Source organism: Myotis yumanensis, unplaced genomic scaffold, assembly GCF_028538775.1.
Source record: "Myotis yumanensis isolate MYYU_CA2020_CCGP unplaced genomic scaffold, mMyoYum1.0.hap1 SCAF_14, whole genome shotgun sequence".
Lineage (NCBI taxonomy): Eukaryota > Metazoa > Chordata > Mammalia > Chiroptera > Vespertilionidae > Myotis > Myotis yumanensis.
Genome location: NW_027223765.1, coordinates 40,940,073 through 40,956,955, shown reverse-complemented (window position 1 = coordinate 40,956,955; position 16,883 = coordinate 40,940,073). Strand labels below are relative to the sequence as shown.

The 16,883-nt window shown below is 50.4% G+C and overlaps 1 protein-coding gene across 6 annotated transcripts in view; it reads right to left on the bottom strand.

Moving 5' to 3' along the window:
* Positions 1–16,883, bottom strand: part of CACNA1D (calcium voltage-gated channel subunit alpha1 D) — a 295,011-nt gene that overhangs the window by 71,810 nt on the left and 206,318 nt on the right. For all 6 annotated transcript variants that reach the window (XM_070390774.1, XM_070390775.1, XM_070390771.1 and 3 more), the window contains 9 exons: positions 12,255–12,415; positions 10,899–11,124; positions 10,591–10,798; positions 7,384–7,504; positions 5,366–5,480; positions 4,790–4,859; positions 3,969–4,035; positions 3,139–3,289; positions 1,143–1,272 (listed from right to left, as the gene is read on the bottom strand). In XM_070390774.1, the coding sequence (XP_070246875.1) occupies positions 1,143–1,272; positions 3,139–3,289; positions 3,969–4,035; positions 4,790–4,859; positions 5,366–5,480; positions 7,384–7,504; positions 10,591–10,798; positions 10,899–11,124; positions 12,255–12,415 (1,249 nt within the window). The remainder of the gene's footprint in view (positions 1–1,142; positions 1,273–3,138; positions 3,290–3,968; positions 4,036–4,789; positions 4,860–5,365; positions 5,481–7,383; positions 7,505–10,590; positions 10,799–10,898; positions 11,125–12,254; positions 12,416–16,883) is intronic.

The following is a 16,883-nucleotide window of genomic DNA, read 5'->3' as shown; positions in this document are numbered from 1 at the left end:
GGAACTCAACGACACGGGTCTTTGTTCCATTTACATGTAGAGATTAAGACAGGCTCGGGGCTGTTATCGTTACATCAGCACCAGCACGTGCCTTGGAGGAAAGTTCTTTATCTTCCTGTCAGAGTGTGTGTTTATCAGTCTGATAGGCTGGGTTTGCCAGGCTTCAAACCGAGAGGCTGGAAATGGAAAGACCGCACGAGGGTTGGTGGTCACAACCGAAATCCTGGGGCACTGATCTGGTGACTGGTTTTAATCCTCAAATCTCTAAACCTCATGAGCAGACACAGGTCCCACGCAGGCACGGCAGCGGCGCCTGATGGCCTCATGCCGGCCGCCCTCGCCTGGGAAGGTTCTGAGTTACCATCTGAAACTGCGCTGCAGTATCAGGGCTGAGAGGCAGCAGGTCCTGGTTCCAAACCGTCTCATGTTGGGACGTTCAGCAGAACCCGCTGCCTGCTAAGCTGGGGCTTCTTAGGCGAGAACTGTCTGGGCACCGTGCTGTCCAGCATCCGCAGGGCAAGGTGCCACACCTACGCTATGAAACCCGTTATGGAAAACTTAACCCTCCACTAGTTTTCTTCATAAAACAGTCTCTGCCCCACCTTCCTCTCACAGAACCACTCAACTCCACACTGCATCACCTCCCTGACTTGACTTTCTCCCAGTGAACCAGCCAGGTAGCTTCGTGACTGTCCATCCCTGTGGGACCGAAGTCCTCCCCTCCAGCCCTCAGGAAGCTCCTGGGCCTGCCTCACACCTCGTCTCAGTTTTACTTTCCCTCCTGCTGGGTCTTCCACTCAGCAGAAGCAGCCAAACAGCACGGATGAGAACTGGGCCGTGGGAGGAAAGAGGGACCAGAATACTGGCGGCCAGGAATGAAGAGGAAGAGAAGCGGGATCCCTGAATACGCTACAAGTGATTTAAAATGAAGTTTAAAGTACACGATTCAGGAAAGCTTTGTCCTGATAAGACAAAACCTGGCTGGTACTTACAAGTGGGAACCGTGAAGTGCCTGCAGGGGAACGTGATGCCTACTCTAGCTTTTAGCCCCTCAGGCCTCCCAGGCTCTGTGTGGGCGACAGGAGAGGCCAGGGAAGACCCAGGAACCCCACCCGCCTGTCCTCGCCCGCTCGGTGGCTTACAGTGTTCCTGAAGGAGTGGCTGCGGATGGGGTCCTCGGCAGCCAGGGACGCGCTGCTTAGCATGATGAAGACGAGGATGAGGTTGGTGAAGACGTGGTGGTTGATGAGCTTGTGGCAGCCCACGCGGATGCTGTGGGGAGAGCCAGCGCATGGACCTCACCCAGCCAGCCCCCCGGCCCCGCATGCTGTGCCGCCCACACCCGCCCAGCAGACCAGAACCACCTGACCGTCGCCCCTCGAAACCCGTGCACGGCAGACCCTGTGGGCCTGGGTGCGGCTCCGTGTGGGAGCTCAGCATTCAGAGTCCTTCAATGTGGGGACTCTGAAGGAGAAGAAACTGAGGCTTAAGCCCGTGAAAGAACTGTCTTAGGATTTCCACCCCGGGCTGACGGTGATGTTTCCTGCTACAACATGAAGCCTGGCGCTTACTTTCCCGACCGAGAAGGGAGACTGAGGTGGGAGCTCATCATCGCAGCAGCTCGCAACGAATGGGAGGAGCGATCCCTTTCTCATACTGCGGGGGGCTGTGCTAACATAGGCTGCAGTGAGGGAGGCTTGGTGAATGCCCTGTTACGTGGAGATTCAGTCATAGGGCTGCATTATTATTATTAATATTATTATTATTATTATTATTATTTGGAGTTGACCCATAATGAGCACTCCTGAGAACGGAAGTGAGAGTTACATCAGCCCGCAAGAATCTCACGAGGATCTTAGGGTACCTGCAATAGGGCATCAGAGTCCCATGAAGCTGGGAGGGCAACATGTGCCGAGCGCCCCCCATCCGGCCCTCACCCCCACAATGGCTCCATGGCCATCGGAGCTCCCTGCAGCCCCTGACGTCCGGGAGCTAGTCAGTGCCTGACTACCCTTCACCCCAACACTTGACTTTAGAATTTAAAGATTTTTTTTTTTGGCCTATAGAATACATGTAGGTTTTCCTTTGGAAAGATTTTTTTCACTTTTAAAACTGGAGTCAACTCTATAGAAAGGTGACTCTTTGCTTCAGATCCTCCCTTTGGGGCTGGTTAAGGCTGAAATGTGCCCTGGACCATCGGTGCAAGCTGACAGCAACTGAGTCTGGGGAAGGCCGCCCAGGGCTGAGAGCAGGCAATCAATTTGTCCTTCAATATAGGTAGACAGTGGGCTATGGGTGTCAGTAACGTCAGGGATGCCCAAACTCTCAACAGTGATGAGTGGAAAAGCTATCATCAAATCTTCAAGTCTCTCAGGACCACAGCCGGCCTTGCTTCCCGCCTGTGTCTCCCAGGGCCTGAGAACCACAGAGTTCTTCTCTGACAGCCAGGAACTGCTCCTGCGATTCTAGAACCTCCAGGAGTCATCTATTCCCTCTGGCATTTCCCTCGGTCCCAGATGACGGAAAACCCAGAAGCCAGCCAGTAAAGAAGCATCTTCCTCTTCCCGTACCTGTGAGCAAGGGCCACGCTCCTGGTGAGCACCTTGTCGTGCTAACATGAGCAATCTATAAGATATCACTGAGCAATATTATTTATTGCCAGAAAACTCAACAGGGAAAAGTGATCAGCTGGACTAGATCTCAGGATGAAGACGGTGGGCAGAAGTCAGTGACAAAATCCCCATCCCCCGAGGCATCCTAACAGAAGACCCAGCGGTGAAGAAAGGGTCCTTTGGATGGAGAACACGTCACAGGTGACCAACCAGGGAAGGCCAGAGCCGTGGGCTCCGAAGGAGAGGCAGCTATTTCACCACCGCCAAGCCCAGCACAGGGGTGAAGGGGAGGAGAATCTGGACTAGGCTCCTCCCATCCCAGGCCACACCCCTGCAGCCCCTACATCCAGGAAAGCAAGGCTAGGAAGAGATGAGCAGAGGACAAAGGCTGGGGCTTGGAGGGGTTGGAGCCTGGGGGGTGGGCTGCCTTGTTCAGGTGCAGAAAGGAGCCGCCCCGTCCCCAGCCACCCTCCCCATCATGCAACCTGGAGGGCCACAGGGACGTGACTGGAGAGGGGGCACTTACGGGTTGGTCTTGCTAAGAATGAAGAAAGCGCTCCCTTCCGGAATGGGGACGATTTTCTCTTTCATGTTCAGCTCTGAGATTCTGCGAGGACGGGGGCCAGCCGGGACCTCGGGTTCATCCTCCTCCTCCTCCTCCTCTTCCTCTTCCCCTACTTTAAAGGAGACACTTTTTTATAGGCATGAAACAAAGGCTGAATTTGGGTTCTAATCATTCTCGATGTCACATGGAAATTTAGCTTAAACTTCAACAACATCTATCAGCTTACAAGAATCAAAACCCTTTAGAATATGGGCTGTGTGTGTGTCGGGGGTGAGGCAGGGACTGAGCAGCCTGCCTGCACGTGAGTGTGTGTAGTTGTGGGGCTGAGGTGCCCAGCAGTTGCAGATCTGAGCACAGGTAAGAGGCGGGAACAATGTAATTCCCACGGCCATCCCCCAGCACAGCTGTGTCCCGAGTGACCTCCTTGCTCAGCTTCAGCCCAAAACACTGTGTGGGACTTCAGGTCACACATGATCGCTCCTCTACCGCCACGGTCCCTCCTACATCAGCCAATAAAGGCACCGGTCAAATGGGAAAGTGTCAGGCGAATTGTAATTATTGGTTGTCCCTAGAGAGATCTCCCAGCAAAGGCTGGGGTTATCCTGATCCACCTATACTTTCTCTCCCAGCACCTGGAATGTGGGTTATGTAAGCTGCCTGTGACCCAGAGAAAAAGCAGGGACTGGACTCATGGCCTTGGCGACCTCGGCGGCCCAGTGTGCATCCAGCTGGGCTAGCAGCCGCAGAGGCAGCCGCTGATCGTAGAGTGGTGGCCAAGCCCGCCACCATACCTGGCACGTCGCAGGGTGGGTAGGGGTCCTTGTCCTCATCCTCTTCTTGGTACTCATCAATTATGACCTAGGATGACAGAGAGATCTTGGGAGGAGGGGAGATTCTGATTTAAATGCCACAGTGAGGACTCAACTCTGTCACTCAGAATGGGGCAGAAAAGTCCCTTCGGAGTGTGACGGGCGTGAGTGTGCAAGGGCAGCAGATGCCCAGGCAGTGACCCTGTGGAGACCGAGGTCTGAGGGCAGACGAGGCGACACCCTCCCAGCTGTGGTCACAGCGCCCAGCAGCGTCACATACTGACAGTGAGCGCCATGCAGCTAGGGCACTTGTTGGTCTTGTTCAGTCTCAATCCTCAGTCTCTGACACATGGTAACTGTACAAAAAGTATTTACTGATTCAATGAACAGACAACCAAGTGAATGAAAAGCCCAGAGCTGTCATCTGTGGGACGGGGTTTCACAGAACAGGCCAGAGCACACAGGCCCTCGCCCGGCGGTCTCCTCGGGCAGATACCCATTCACCGCCCTGGATTTCAATCCCCACTGAGAAAACACTCACAGGTCAGGTCTGATTGCACAAGCCCAATAAAGGAAAATAAGTGGTCAGACCAGTCAAACATCTAACATACTGGTTCTCTGGTCAAATACTGGCTAATAACCAGCGAAGTGCCTAAATTCACTCACAACCCCCGGAGGCCAGCCTCTACAAGAGTGTGCCATACTCACTGAAATATCACACAGCACACTCTCACGGTGGAAAGTGCACAGTTCTGGTGAATCATTTTGAAATAGAAAGCGGGGGAACATTTCAGATCATGTACCTTGTTGTCACTGTTGGCTATCTGATTGACTTCCGGCTTGTGGTTCTTTTTATTTTCCAGACTTTCTTTTCTACAGAGGAGAGGACAGAACCCAAGAAACCAAGTAACTATGTTGCTGCAAATAAAAACCCTCACCAGGGCTCTGCATCAGCAGTGGCCCAGGAAGGACAGCACTTCATTGGAAACCACCCTCCCAGCCAGAACACAGCACAACCCACACTCGGAGCTTCCTGCTCATTCAGGGCACTGGATTCATTTCACGGGTCATCTTATTAGAATTCTCATCCAAAAGCTAATCAGCATTGAATGCATCATTTATTTTATGGTGCCAAAATTAACCGCAGCGATTCGTTAGGCATGGGGACATGTGACTCCCACTCTCAGCTCTGAGGGAATGCGAGTCAAAAGCCCGGGCTCTGCCCCAGATTCCAGCCTTTTGGGCCAGCCCCACATGGCCATCCACGATCACCACTGAGCAGCAACGTGGGGTCGTGGCTGCTGTGGAGTCTGTGTGGCTCTGCCAGGCCTCACCTGCAGCTGGCTCCCCAGCAGCAACTTAGGTGAAAACAGGGTTACCTGGCAATCTTTTTCCTTTCCTTTTCTTCAGCTTCCTCTTTCTGAGCAGTATTCAAACTTTCGGCATCAGCCAAATTGTCTACAGCGATGGCCAAGAAGACATTCAGTAGAATATCTAATTTGAACATTTTAAGGGTATAACACCTTTCTGATGCATGGTCAACAATAGAAACGTCGCATTCCCTGTGCTCTCCAGGAGGCTGGTAACGGGACACAGTCCCCTAGTGCCATGTTCACTTGTAAAGCCAGACGACCAGAGCCGTGTGTCTTTGTTGTTGTTTTCTTTTATAAAACTAGAAAAGCGGAGAAGATAGTCTGGGTAGAAGCAAAATTAAGATTCACTAAACTGCGTGAAAACCTACAAACGTCAACATTTCCTTTCATGCATGTGTGTGCCTCTACACACCTAGGTATCTACAGCTATGAGACTCATTGCACAAGACAATCTATAACATAAACACAGAGGGTCTATTTCATGTTGCAAGTTTGCTTTATGCATTTTGTTTTGTTTCATTTAAAATACACACACCCATAACGCATATATATTTTGGGCATGCTTTCCAAAATAGACCCCTTCAAAGACAACACATTATGCAAATGAGGATCCCATTGCACAAGGCAGTCTGAGCCTTTCTCATTGGAAACGGCCTCCAGGGTGTGCAGACACCTCATTCATTCATTCATTCACTGCACATCCCCTGACCACCACATGCCTGACTCACTGCCGGATGTGCTGGACTATTCTTTGGAATAGTCCCACTGTGCCTAAATCGTTGACTACGGTGGTTGAATTTTATTTTTTCAAATAGTAAAAAGTTAGGTATTTGAACAAGTTATAAGGTTTTTGGCTTTTACTATAACGTATGTGTGGTTTCCATAAATGATTAAAAAAAATTCAGAACAAGGTTTCCAAACCAGAAGATGCCTGTTTCTTATTTGCTAGCTGGTAAGTCTGTTTTTGAGAAGCAGGAGATGAGAGGGCAGGAAGTGAAGGCGGCTCCCTCCCCTGACGAAGCGTCTCAGGCTGAGCACAGCCCTCTGCAGGCGGGAGCCGGGGCCTGAGACGGGAGCAGCGCACACTGCTCACGTGCCCTTGCAGTCTGAGGTCTCCGGTGGGTGCCGAACATGCAAACATCACCTAACAGGGACCGATGATGAGACAGCTTCCAAGGGATTTCGTGCTCGACAAATCGAGTCAAGTCGTTCAAGAGGGCAGGAACGTGAGTGAATTATATTAAGACTTCGAACCATCTTCCAGATGCTAGGCTATTTGTTACACAGAGCCTCTGGGAGCCTGAGGTGGTACTCATATGTTTGTACAACAGCTCTTCCGCCAAGCATTTATTGAGGGGCTCTGCAAGCCAGGTCTTGTGCTGCGCAGGGAGGACGGAGAGATACAGCAGACACAAGCAAAGGTGATGGGGTCATAAAGGTACCAATCAAGGTAAAGGGAGACCTGAGTTTCCAGAAGCCTGGGGTTAGAGAGTACTCTTGGCAGGGAGAAGGAATAAACATGTTGGAGAAGTTACACAGCATGATACAGCAACCAGCCAATGGATATTTGACTTTCAAAGATGGACAGGTCAGCAAAGTGAAGTTAGGTTCAGGGGAGCTTAGCTCAGCCCACTGAAGGTGGGTCCCCATTAGTTATGAGGGGTCTTAAGAAGATATAACTGTGCCCCAGCCTTTTAAGGATGATGGCACGGAGAGCCACCTGGCCTTGCCCTGAGCTATCCCATGGGACCTGCACCTGAGATGCGACACCTCGAGGGGCAACCACTGCTGCAGCCCAGGCACTGTCTCCGGCTCCTTCCCCCGAGCCTGCTCTCATCCTGCAGGACCTCACTGGGACGCTGCCTCTCCTCTGCTGACCCAGCAATGGTGAAGGAGAGCAGATAGAACAGGGAAAGGGCATTCACCTCCCCATCACAACGGCCACCACGCCACCATGGGGAGAGTCAGAGGGAGAAACCAAATAAGAGGGGGCAAGAGCAACACCCTGGTCAGCGAAAGGATACAGTTCCCACAAATGAAGAGGATGATGAAATAGATGCAGACGATCATTCCTGAAGATGACGGGCCCCCATACGCCATGATGCCATCATACATCACAGCATTCCAGTCTTCGCCTGTCAGAATCTAAGAAGCCAAAACTTGATCAGCTGGTGGACCCACAATTCCCAGGTGTCTCCAGAGCTCCGTGGTGGCTGCCTACATCTGGTTTATGCTGCCTTTCACAGTCCGGTCTGCACTGAACAAACCCACCTGCTATCCCGCAGAGTTTACAGAACATTATTATTTAAAAAATATATATTTTATTGATTTTTTACCGAGAGGAAGGGAGAGGGATAGAGAGTTAGAAACATCAATCAGCTGCCTCCTGCACACTCCCCACTGGGAATGTGCCCACAACCAAGGTACATGCCCTTGACCGGAATCGAACCCGGGACCCTTCAGTCCACAGGCCGACGCTCTATCCACTGAGCCAAACTGGTTAGGGCAAAAAAACACACATTATTTTTAATTACACCAATAGATGAGTTAATTGTTCTGGTGAAAATAATATTACATATAAGACTTATGTACCCTGGGATGACGCCTCAGCCCAGAGAGCATGCTATTGGGGTGTCTCTCTCCGGGACCTTTATTGTGGATTTAAACTCATATACACATTCAGAGGAAATGGGCCGTTGGGGGTCTTCTCTGATTTATTAGACATAAAGGGTATCATATACTGTATGAATTTTCTGCAATTTGCCTTACCCCCTACCCCCCTCAACAGTATACTCTGGAGACACTCTGTGTTAACAGCTTCATTTCATTCTTTAAAAAAACTTTTTTTTTAATCCTCACCCAAGGATATGTTTTCATTGATTTTAGAGAGAGAGGAAGGGAAAGAGAGAAAGAAATATTGATGTGAGAGAGAAACATTGATTGATTGCCTCCCACACATGCCCCAGCTGGGGACTGAACCCACAAACCTAGGTATGTGCCCTGACCAGGAATCAAACCCGAAACCTTTCTGGTACACGGGATGATGCTCCAACCAGCTGAGCCACCAGCCAGGGCTCATTTCATTCTTTTTAACTGCTGCCTAGTATTCCACATAGTTAACCAAGTGTGGAAATGGAAAACTATAGCTATGAATTTTTATAAGCAGGGAATTCCCTAAGTATCTTACGTAAATTTACAAACTACCTTGTGAGTAGGTACCAATAACTACCCGAATGTCAAATATAATCTTTTCTATGATGATACTTGGTAATTCAATCCATCATGAAATAGAACCAGATGAACATTAACAGCAATTTAAAAATACACTAACTTCCAAAAAGAAAGAGAGAGAGAGAAAGAGAGAGAGAGAGAGAGAGAGAGATCCTATATCACCTATCTGGACCAGATACTTTAAAAATTAAAACCGTTGTGGTCACCACCAAACAGGAAAATGAGATTTGATAAAGCAATTCACAGAAAAGGAATTAGAAGTGGGCCTTAGTCACATGAAAAGACATTCAAGTTCACTCCTGATAATACCATGTTCACCAATCAGACAGGCGCAATCTGAAAGCCTGAGCACCTCCAGTGGGGTGCGAAGGAGTGAGGCAATGTGCAGCCCCCACACCCCATCCCTGGAGGATGAACGAACACAACCTCAAGGAGAATACTTGGGCCAGAGCATCCAAGCTGCACATGTGCATACACCCTCTGAACCAGCAGACTCTGGGAATGTCTCCTACAGATCTGCTCACACATGTGCCCCAGGGCGTATGTTCAAGGTCACCCACTGAGGCAAGACTGGAGACGATAAAATATTCCTCAGCAGGGGACTGCTCCATGAATCATGCACGCCCATACCCAGGAATTTACGCTGCAGGGAAGAGGAGGTGGCAACCTTTTGTGGGCCAATCAGGCAGGTTCTTAAGGACACTTTAAGTGATAAAAAGCAAGATGGAAAACGGTATAGAATGAGCTACCATCTGTGTGAATTCACCTGGAGGCAGGTAGGCAGGTTAACTGACTTATATCTGAGCAAATCTATCTCAAAGAATACACAAGAAGCTATTTAACAGTGTTTTTCTCCTAGAAGGGGGCTTGGTGGGTGGGTAGGTGGGAGGGAGGGAGGGGACTTGATTGTTACTTTATATCCTTTTGCAATGTTTGAATTTTGTGCCATATGCATGTATTACAAAACCACCACCACACAGGCTTCAGAAAAGAAATCAGAAAAACCAGTGACTCATCAGTGGCCCCAAATTAAGTATAATTCAAATATTTTTCAAAAATTAAGTATAATTCTGTCACAGCCTGTAGCAGTGACAGAAATCCCACTCACTTCCAGTGGCCAAGTGGGAAAGAATCTTAGAGATCATTCCCTCTAGTCTCTCTCTCTCTCTCTCTCTCTCTCTCTCTCTCTCTCTCTCTCTCTCTCCCTCTCCTTTTCAGAAAAGGACAGTGACTTTCCAGGGTCACAGAGCTGAGCACTGGGAGAGCCCCAGGCCCCCAAGCCCACTGCCCTTCCCGCCGGCCCCACGGCCTCTCCAGCAGGGCCCAGAGCTCCTGGACTTGCATGTGAAAAGCCACAAGGGCAGACGGGACTGTTAAATTTATCGACCAGGCTCTGTCCAAGGAAGGGCTTCAGCTCACAACATAGGAAGATGAAGAGGAGTTTAGAGCAACTCGGCTTCGAGCCAGGAGGGCTGGCGAGGCTGCTGCTGCCTCACCCTGTCCCCTGCTCCTCAGCCTCGTCGCTCGCAGGGGCCCCAGCCACACAGACACCCTCAGAGGCCGTGTGTCCCCATTACCTCACACGAGGGAGGACAGAAAAGGGTCAGAAGGCTGCCACAACTCTTCTATCACCCTGATTCCTCTGACTACACCACATTAGGCCTTTGGAAGTCACTTCTTCGCATAAATCTGTTATAGTCAGAGTTACAAAACCTGCCCTCGATCAAAAATTAGCACAGAACCAGAAAAGAGCTGATCTCACAGACACCCCAGGTCTGTGGCCTTGCAAAAACATTAAATCACATCCCATGGAGAGCAGGATTGAGATGCAAAAGAGGTGGCTTAAATGGAACAAAATGTAGCAGGGCATCCATCACTGGGGTGGAGACGACTAATGGAAACAGAACCGTTTTGTCTCACTGAGTGGTGGACAGACAAGGAGGCACCTCATAACGGGCTTCGCAGGGAGGGGCAGCGGGGGCGTGGGGGGGGGGGCTCACCTGGAACACCGTGAGAAGCGCCTGAGGGAAATTGTCAAAGGTGCTCCGCTTGGTCTGTGACTCGTCAAAATTAAACTTGCCTCCAAACAGCTGCATCCCGAGCAAGGAGAAGATGATGATGAAGAGGAAGAGCAGGAGCAACAGCGAAGCGATGGACTTCATGGAGTTTAACAAGGATGCCACCAAGTTGCTCAGGGATGTCCAGTGCCTACAAGTCGACGTGAGGGTGTGAGCCCAGAACACAGACATCGCCTGACGGGAGAAAACACCCGCAGAAAACACCCGCAGCGAGGTGCCCCCGTCCTCACCTGGTCACCTTGAAAATCCGTAAGAGGCGCACACAGCGGAACACGGAGATGCCCAGGGGAGACATGATTTCCAGCTCCACCAAGATGGTTTCCGTGATGCCCCCACACACCACGAAGCAGTCAAAGCGATTAAAGAGGGAGACGAAGTACGCCTGGAGACCCAGGCTGTACATCTTCACCAGCATCTCGCAGGTGAACAGCGCCAGGAGGACTTTGTTCGCGATGTCTGGAAAGACAAAGGGGCGGGTGTCCTTGGGATCTCCTTGTGGGGGTGCCTCCGACTCCTCTGCTCCCCTCCCCCGGTCCCTGCTGTGAATGCCCCCTTCTCCGCTACTGCCTCCATTGCAGAGACGTGGCACTAACATCGATGGTCTGCTTGTCTGCCAGGTTCCAGTCCTGCTGCCGCCACTACCTAGACGTGTGACTCCAGAGGGGGCCCTAGGTCTCCCTGGGCCTCAGTCTCACTGACTATGCCATGAGGAGGGGCAGCTCTCCACGTAACGTAACCTCCGAAGCTTCCTAGCCCTCGGAGCCTATGCATCTCCATTCAGTCAAGCACCATGGTCGGCAAACTGCGGCTCGCGAGCCACATGCAGCTCTTTGGCCCCTTGAGTGTGGCTCTTCCTAAGCCTTAGGAGTACCCTAATTAAGTTAATAACAATGTACCTACCTATATAGTTTAAGTTTAAAAAATTTGGCTCTCAAAAGAAATTCCAATGGTTGTACTGTTGATATTTGGCTCTGTTGACTAATGAGTTTGCCCCACTGGACTCTAGCATATTGTATTTCCTGCTCCTATCAGTCACAAAAGCTCTTGGTCTTGCTTACAGCACCACGAGAGAAGAAGCAGTTGCCTATCCAGGTCATTTCTAACAGCAGAAAACACCTCCCAGCAGGCTGGGGAGTTGGACGGAAACAGATTTAACTTGATGTAAGACAGGCCTTCTTGATGGCTCAAAACTGCCACACTCAGAATGGACTGTCTCTGGGGACAAACTCCCACACCACATGGCTGGGGCGTTCGGGGCGGGGGAACTATCACCGCTTGCCCAGAATACCAGAAGGGAAAATAAAGCTTCCCTTCAGTGGGGGTGGCGGAGGGGGGAGGACCCTCCCCACTGGCAGATTCCTCCATGCTAGGCTGTCACAGGGTGAAGACGATGGCATGCCCTGGCGCCCATCACCTGCACCTCCACGCCAGGTGCACCCTGTGTTTGGACGGTTCTACGTTCTTCCAATTAGTGCGCCCTGAATCGTTCCCACACCTGTCACACACCGAGCAGGTAGGACTAACGTGCATGGACAGCCTCGGGAATCCCTCATTCAGAACAAAAAGAGGAGAGCTTCTGCTTGTACCTTGGACCTGCGTCAGCCAGTCCGGCTGGTTGTAGTGCTCGGAGGAAATGGTTAAGGTGTTGAGAAACACCAGGACAATAACCAGCCAGTAAAATGTGACAGACTTCACGGCGGCCCTACATCGTCTGCGACTGAATCGGTTCCAGCGACGCCAGCGGCGGCTGCAAGAGAAGCAGACGTTGCTCCCTGAGTGACAGATCCGGCACCTGAGTGTCTAATAAACATCACTGGGAAATCATCTGTCTCCCACGCTGGCGGTCCAGATTGGGGTGGGGGTACAGGAAGGAAAGACAGAACAAATGGCAAGGAAAGAAACAGACCTCGCAATACAAATTATGTTGATCTTCACATACAACTTCTTGAAATATTATCTCTTGATTTGATTGTGCTATCAGTTTCCTTCCTATGGCTTTACATGATTCCACAAGCTGTCTTACACAGTCCTCAAACCAGTTAGAAAACCCAGATATTCACAGATCCGTGTGCAGATGCAAAACGGAGCAGCACACGTATGCAGTGCACATCCCCACCATATGGCGCAGGGATCTGTTGTGCAGAGCCACTTAGCTTATCATTACCTCTCCCCCAGCATCTCAATCATCATACAAAATTGATCAGGCAACGAAATGCTCCAAAACCGCAGCTTTCCTTTCAGGGAAATTTCCATCCTTTCTTAACCCTGGGAGATTTCTCTGGGGCCTGGCAGGGCCGTCAACGCTGAGTAGGACATGAGTCTTCAGACTGAGTCATCAGGTGCCCTTTCTAACTAGTGATGCTCAAAATATACCTTCAGGAGAAGAGCCAATATTGAATCATGTTTTCGTACAAATAAAATGAGCCGAGCCCAACAGACAAGTAGCATGTCCTTCATTGACTTTCAGTTCTGGTTTGTAATGAGGGGAGGTATTCTCTCCGTTACCCTGCTCCCCAAGGAAAAGACTCCCCGCCTCAGGATGGCTTGGTGAAGTGGGCTGTGCCCTGGGGGCTGAGTCAGAGGACTCTCCGGGCTGTGCCCAGGCTGCAGGCGGCTGACTCAGCTGTGCTCTGTTAAAAACACTGAAACCCAGGGGCCAGGCAGAGAGAGATCTGTGCTAACTCTTCAGCAAGACTTGGAACAAACAAGGTGCATGTTGTTATTGCTCTTGCTGAGTGGTTTCCAATGGCAGTAGCAGCTGGAAACACGAGGAGCAGCTAAGAAAAATTCTGCAGGGGACACCAAGGACTGTCCCTGGGGCGAGATGCTCAGTGGTGCACAAACCAGTCCACACAAGCAAGGTGCGCACTAGTCTGAAGAGGACCCAGCCTCGGTGGGTCTGTCATAGGGACAAGTCATAGGTGTCTCCCAAATCCAGGGACATGATCGTCACACCCCTGAAACCCTGCAGCACTCCCCGTCTTGCTCCTCACTGGGTGCCCAGGCTCTGTGCCAGGCACTGGGCATATGGAGATGAGGAAGGCACAGCGCCGTGGCCCCTGTCCTTGTAAAGTACGCAGAGTTATAGACTATAGATCTACACCAAGAGTTATTCCCAAGGCACCAGGTACAGAAGCAAAGAGCTGCAAATGCTCTTTTTTAAAAAAATCTTTATCCCAGGATATTTTTTCTACCAATTTTTAAAGAGAGTGGAAGTGAGGGAGGAGTGGGGGAGGGAGGGAGGGGGAGAGAGAGAGAGAGAGAGAGAGAGAGAGAGAGAGAGAGAGAGAGAGAGAGAGAGAGAGGCGCAGGCAGGCATTGATTAGCTGCCTCCCACACGCACCCAACCGAGGCTGGGAATCAAACCCGAGACCTTTCTATCTGTGGGCCTATGCTCTACCCACTGAGCAACTGGCCAGGGCTGCAAATGCTTTGTAAGAGTCAGGACAGTCTTCGCTGGAAAACTGAGATTCCCCTCTCCACGGCTGAGTAGGAGTTTGCCAGGGGGCAGAGGAAAGGGCACTCCACTCAGAGGAAACTGCAGGACCAAAGGGACTTAGGTAAGAAGAAACAGTGTTTGTGGTATGTTTGAAAACTGAGAGCAAGGTAAATATGTGTTTAACTTTATAAGAAACTACCAACTTGTTTTAAAAATGTCTGTCATTGACAAGTAGGAGTGCATGAGAATTCTCACTGATTGCCTCCTTGTCAGACCTTAATATTGTCATATTTTTAATAGAGACATAGTGGCACTGGGGCTCAAAGGGCATCTGCAGAGTGAGCAAGGTCCCTCTGGCAGATTGGGTCCCTCGGCCTGGCCTGTAGGGATCAGGCCAAAATTGGCTCTCTGACATCCCCTGAGGAGTCCCAGATTGCAAGAGGGTGGTTTTCAAGTGACACACCCCAGAATTGTGCTCCCTCCTTTCTGGTTCTGGGGTGCATCACCTGAGAACCACCGCTGCCCCCTGGTGGTCATTGCACATCATAGCTACTGGTCAGACTGTCGCTTAGCCTTTTATATATATAGATTGTATTATTTTCCATACAAACAACTGTAAACCTACTTTTGCCACACCCTGTATATAGCTTTTTAGGGACTGGTTTCTTTCACTTAGCAAAAATACTTTTTAGGGACTTCCCTTTAGGGAAGGATCAAAAGATGAGGTCAGATGCTGAGCCACGGGCCAAATTATGAAGGAATTTGCCTGCCCTCTGGCAACAGGGAGTCATGGGAAGGCTTTTAATGTTATTTTTAAAGTCTGGTTTATTGAGATATAATTTAGATGATAAAATTTACTCTTTTTAGGTATACTGTTTGTGACCACCACCACAATGAAGACATAGACTGTTTCCATCACTCAGAGTTCCTTCATGGCCCTTGTGGTCAATCCCCTCTCCTCACCACAGCCCCTGGCAACTACTGAGATGTTTTTTGTTCCTATTTATTTGCTTTATCCAGAATGTCCTATAAATAGAATTATGCAACACAGGGTGGGGCAAAAGTAGATTTACAATTGTGAGTACTCAAAACACAATTTCTTCTTGTATTATTTATTACTAGAGGCCCGTTGCAGGAAGATTCCTGCAAGAATAGGGCTTCCTCGGGCCTATTCCTGCAAGAATAGGGCTTCCTCGGACCTATTCCTGCAAGAATAGGGCTTCCTCGGACCTATTCCTGCAAGAATAGGGCTTTCTGTGGCCGGAGCAAAGCAGAGAAGGGAGTGAAGCCCACCCTTCTCTGCTGCCTCACTCCCTCCCATCTCCGCTGCCTCGGCTCTGCTCCTGTGTCTGCTGCCTTGGGACACTCCATCAGCAGCGGAGCGGCGAGGCTGAATTGGCCGCCGGAGTGGATGGATCGTGCCTCACCGCTCGCCCCTGCGGCCCCCGGCCAGGTCGATAGGCCCAGACACCGCAGTGGTGGAGGAGCGGCGAGGCCGGATTGGCCGCTGGAGTGGGTAGATAGTGCCTCGCCGCTCGCCCCCCGCGGCCCCCGGCCAGGTGACAGGCCCGGACACTCCAGCAGCGATGGAGTGGCAAGGCTGGGCCCGCCCCCTGGGGGCAGATCCAGCCTCGCCACTCGCCCCCCACCCCCTTGCCTCTCCTGCCACCTGCCTGGCCAAAAGGCCTGGACACTCAAGCGGCGGGGCTGAGGGGACTGGGTGCCGCCATCTTTGTGATGGAGTGATGGAGTGATGGTTAATTTGCATATTACTCTTTTATTAGATAGGATTACTAGTGCCCCCGTGCATAGATTTGTGCACATTGAAAGGAAATTAATTAGAAGGTAGCCAGTGGGGCAGGACTGGGTGAGATGGGCCGGACACACCCTGGAGCCAACCTCCTGCAGTCCCTCCCCGGCTGGATGCACCTGGGTGGCACTGGGGCTCAAAGGGCATCTGCAGAGTGAGCAAGGTCCCTCTGGCAGATTGGGTCCCTCGGCCTGGCCTGTAGGGATCAGGCCAAAATTGGCTCTCTGACATCCCCTGAGGAGTCCCAGATTGCAAGAGGGTGGTTTTCAAGTGACACACCCCAGAATTGTGCTCCCTCCTTTCTGGTTCTGGGGTGCATCACCTGAGAACCACCGCTGCCCCCTGGTGGTCATTGCACATCATAGCTACTGGTCAGACTGTCGCTTAGCCTTTTATATATATAGATTGTATTATTTTCCATACAAACAACTGTAAACCTACTTTTGCCACACCCTGTATATAGCTTTTTAGGGACTGGTTTCTTTCACTTAGCAAAAATACTTTTCAGGCCTGACCAGTTTGGCTCAGTGGATAGAGGGCCGGCCTGTGAACTGAAGGGTCCCAGGTTCAATTCTGGTCAAGGGCACATGCCCAGGTTGCGGACTTGATCCCCAGTGGGGGTTGTGCAGGAGACAGCTGATCAATAATTCTCTCTCATCACTGATGTTTTTATCTCTCTCTCCCTCTCCCTTCCTCTCTGAAATCAATAAAAAATATATTAAAAAAAGACTTTTCAGATTCATTTCTGTTGTTGCTTCTATCAGTTTTTTCCTCTTATTGCTGAGCATTTTCCCATTATATGGATAAACTATAATATGTCTACCCAGTCAGCATTTGATGAACATTTGAGTTATTTACAGTTTTGGCAATTATTAATAACACTGCCATAAACACATAAAAAGTTTTATGCAGACATATAGCTTCATTTCTCTTATATAAATACCTTCAAAGTGGGATTACTGGATT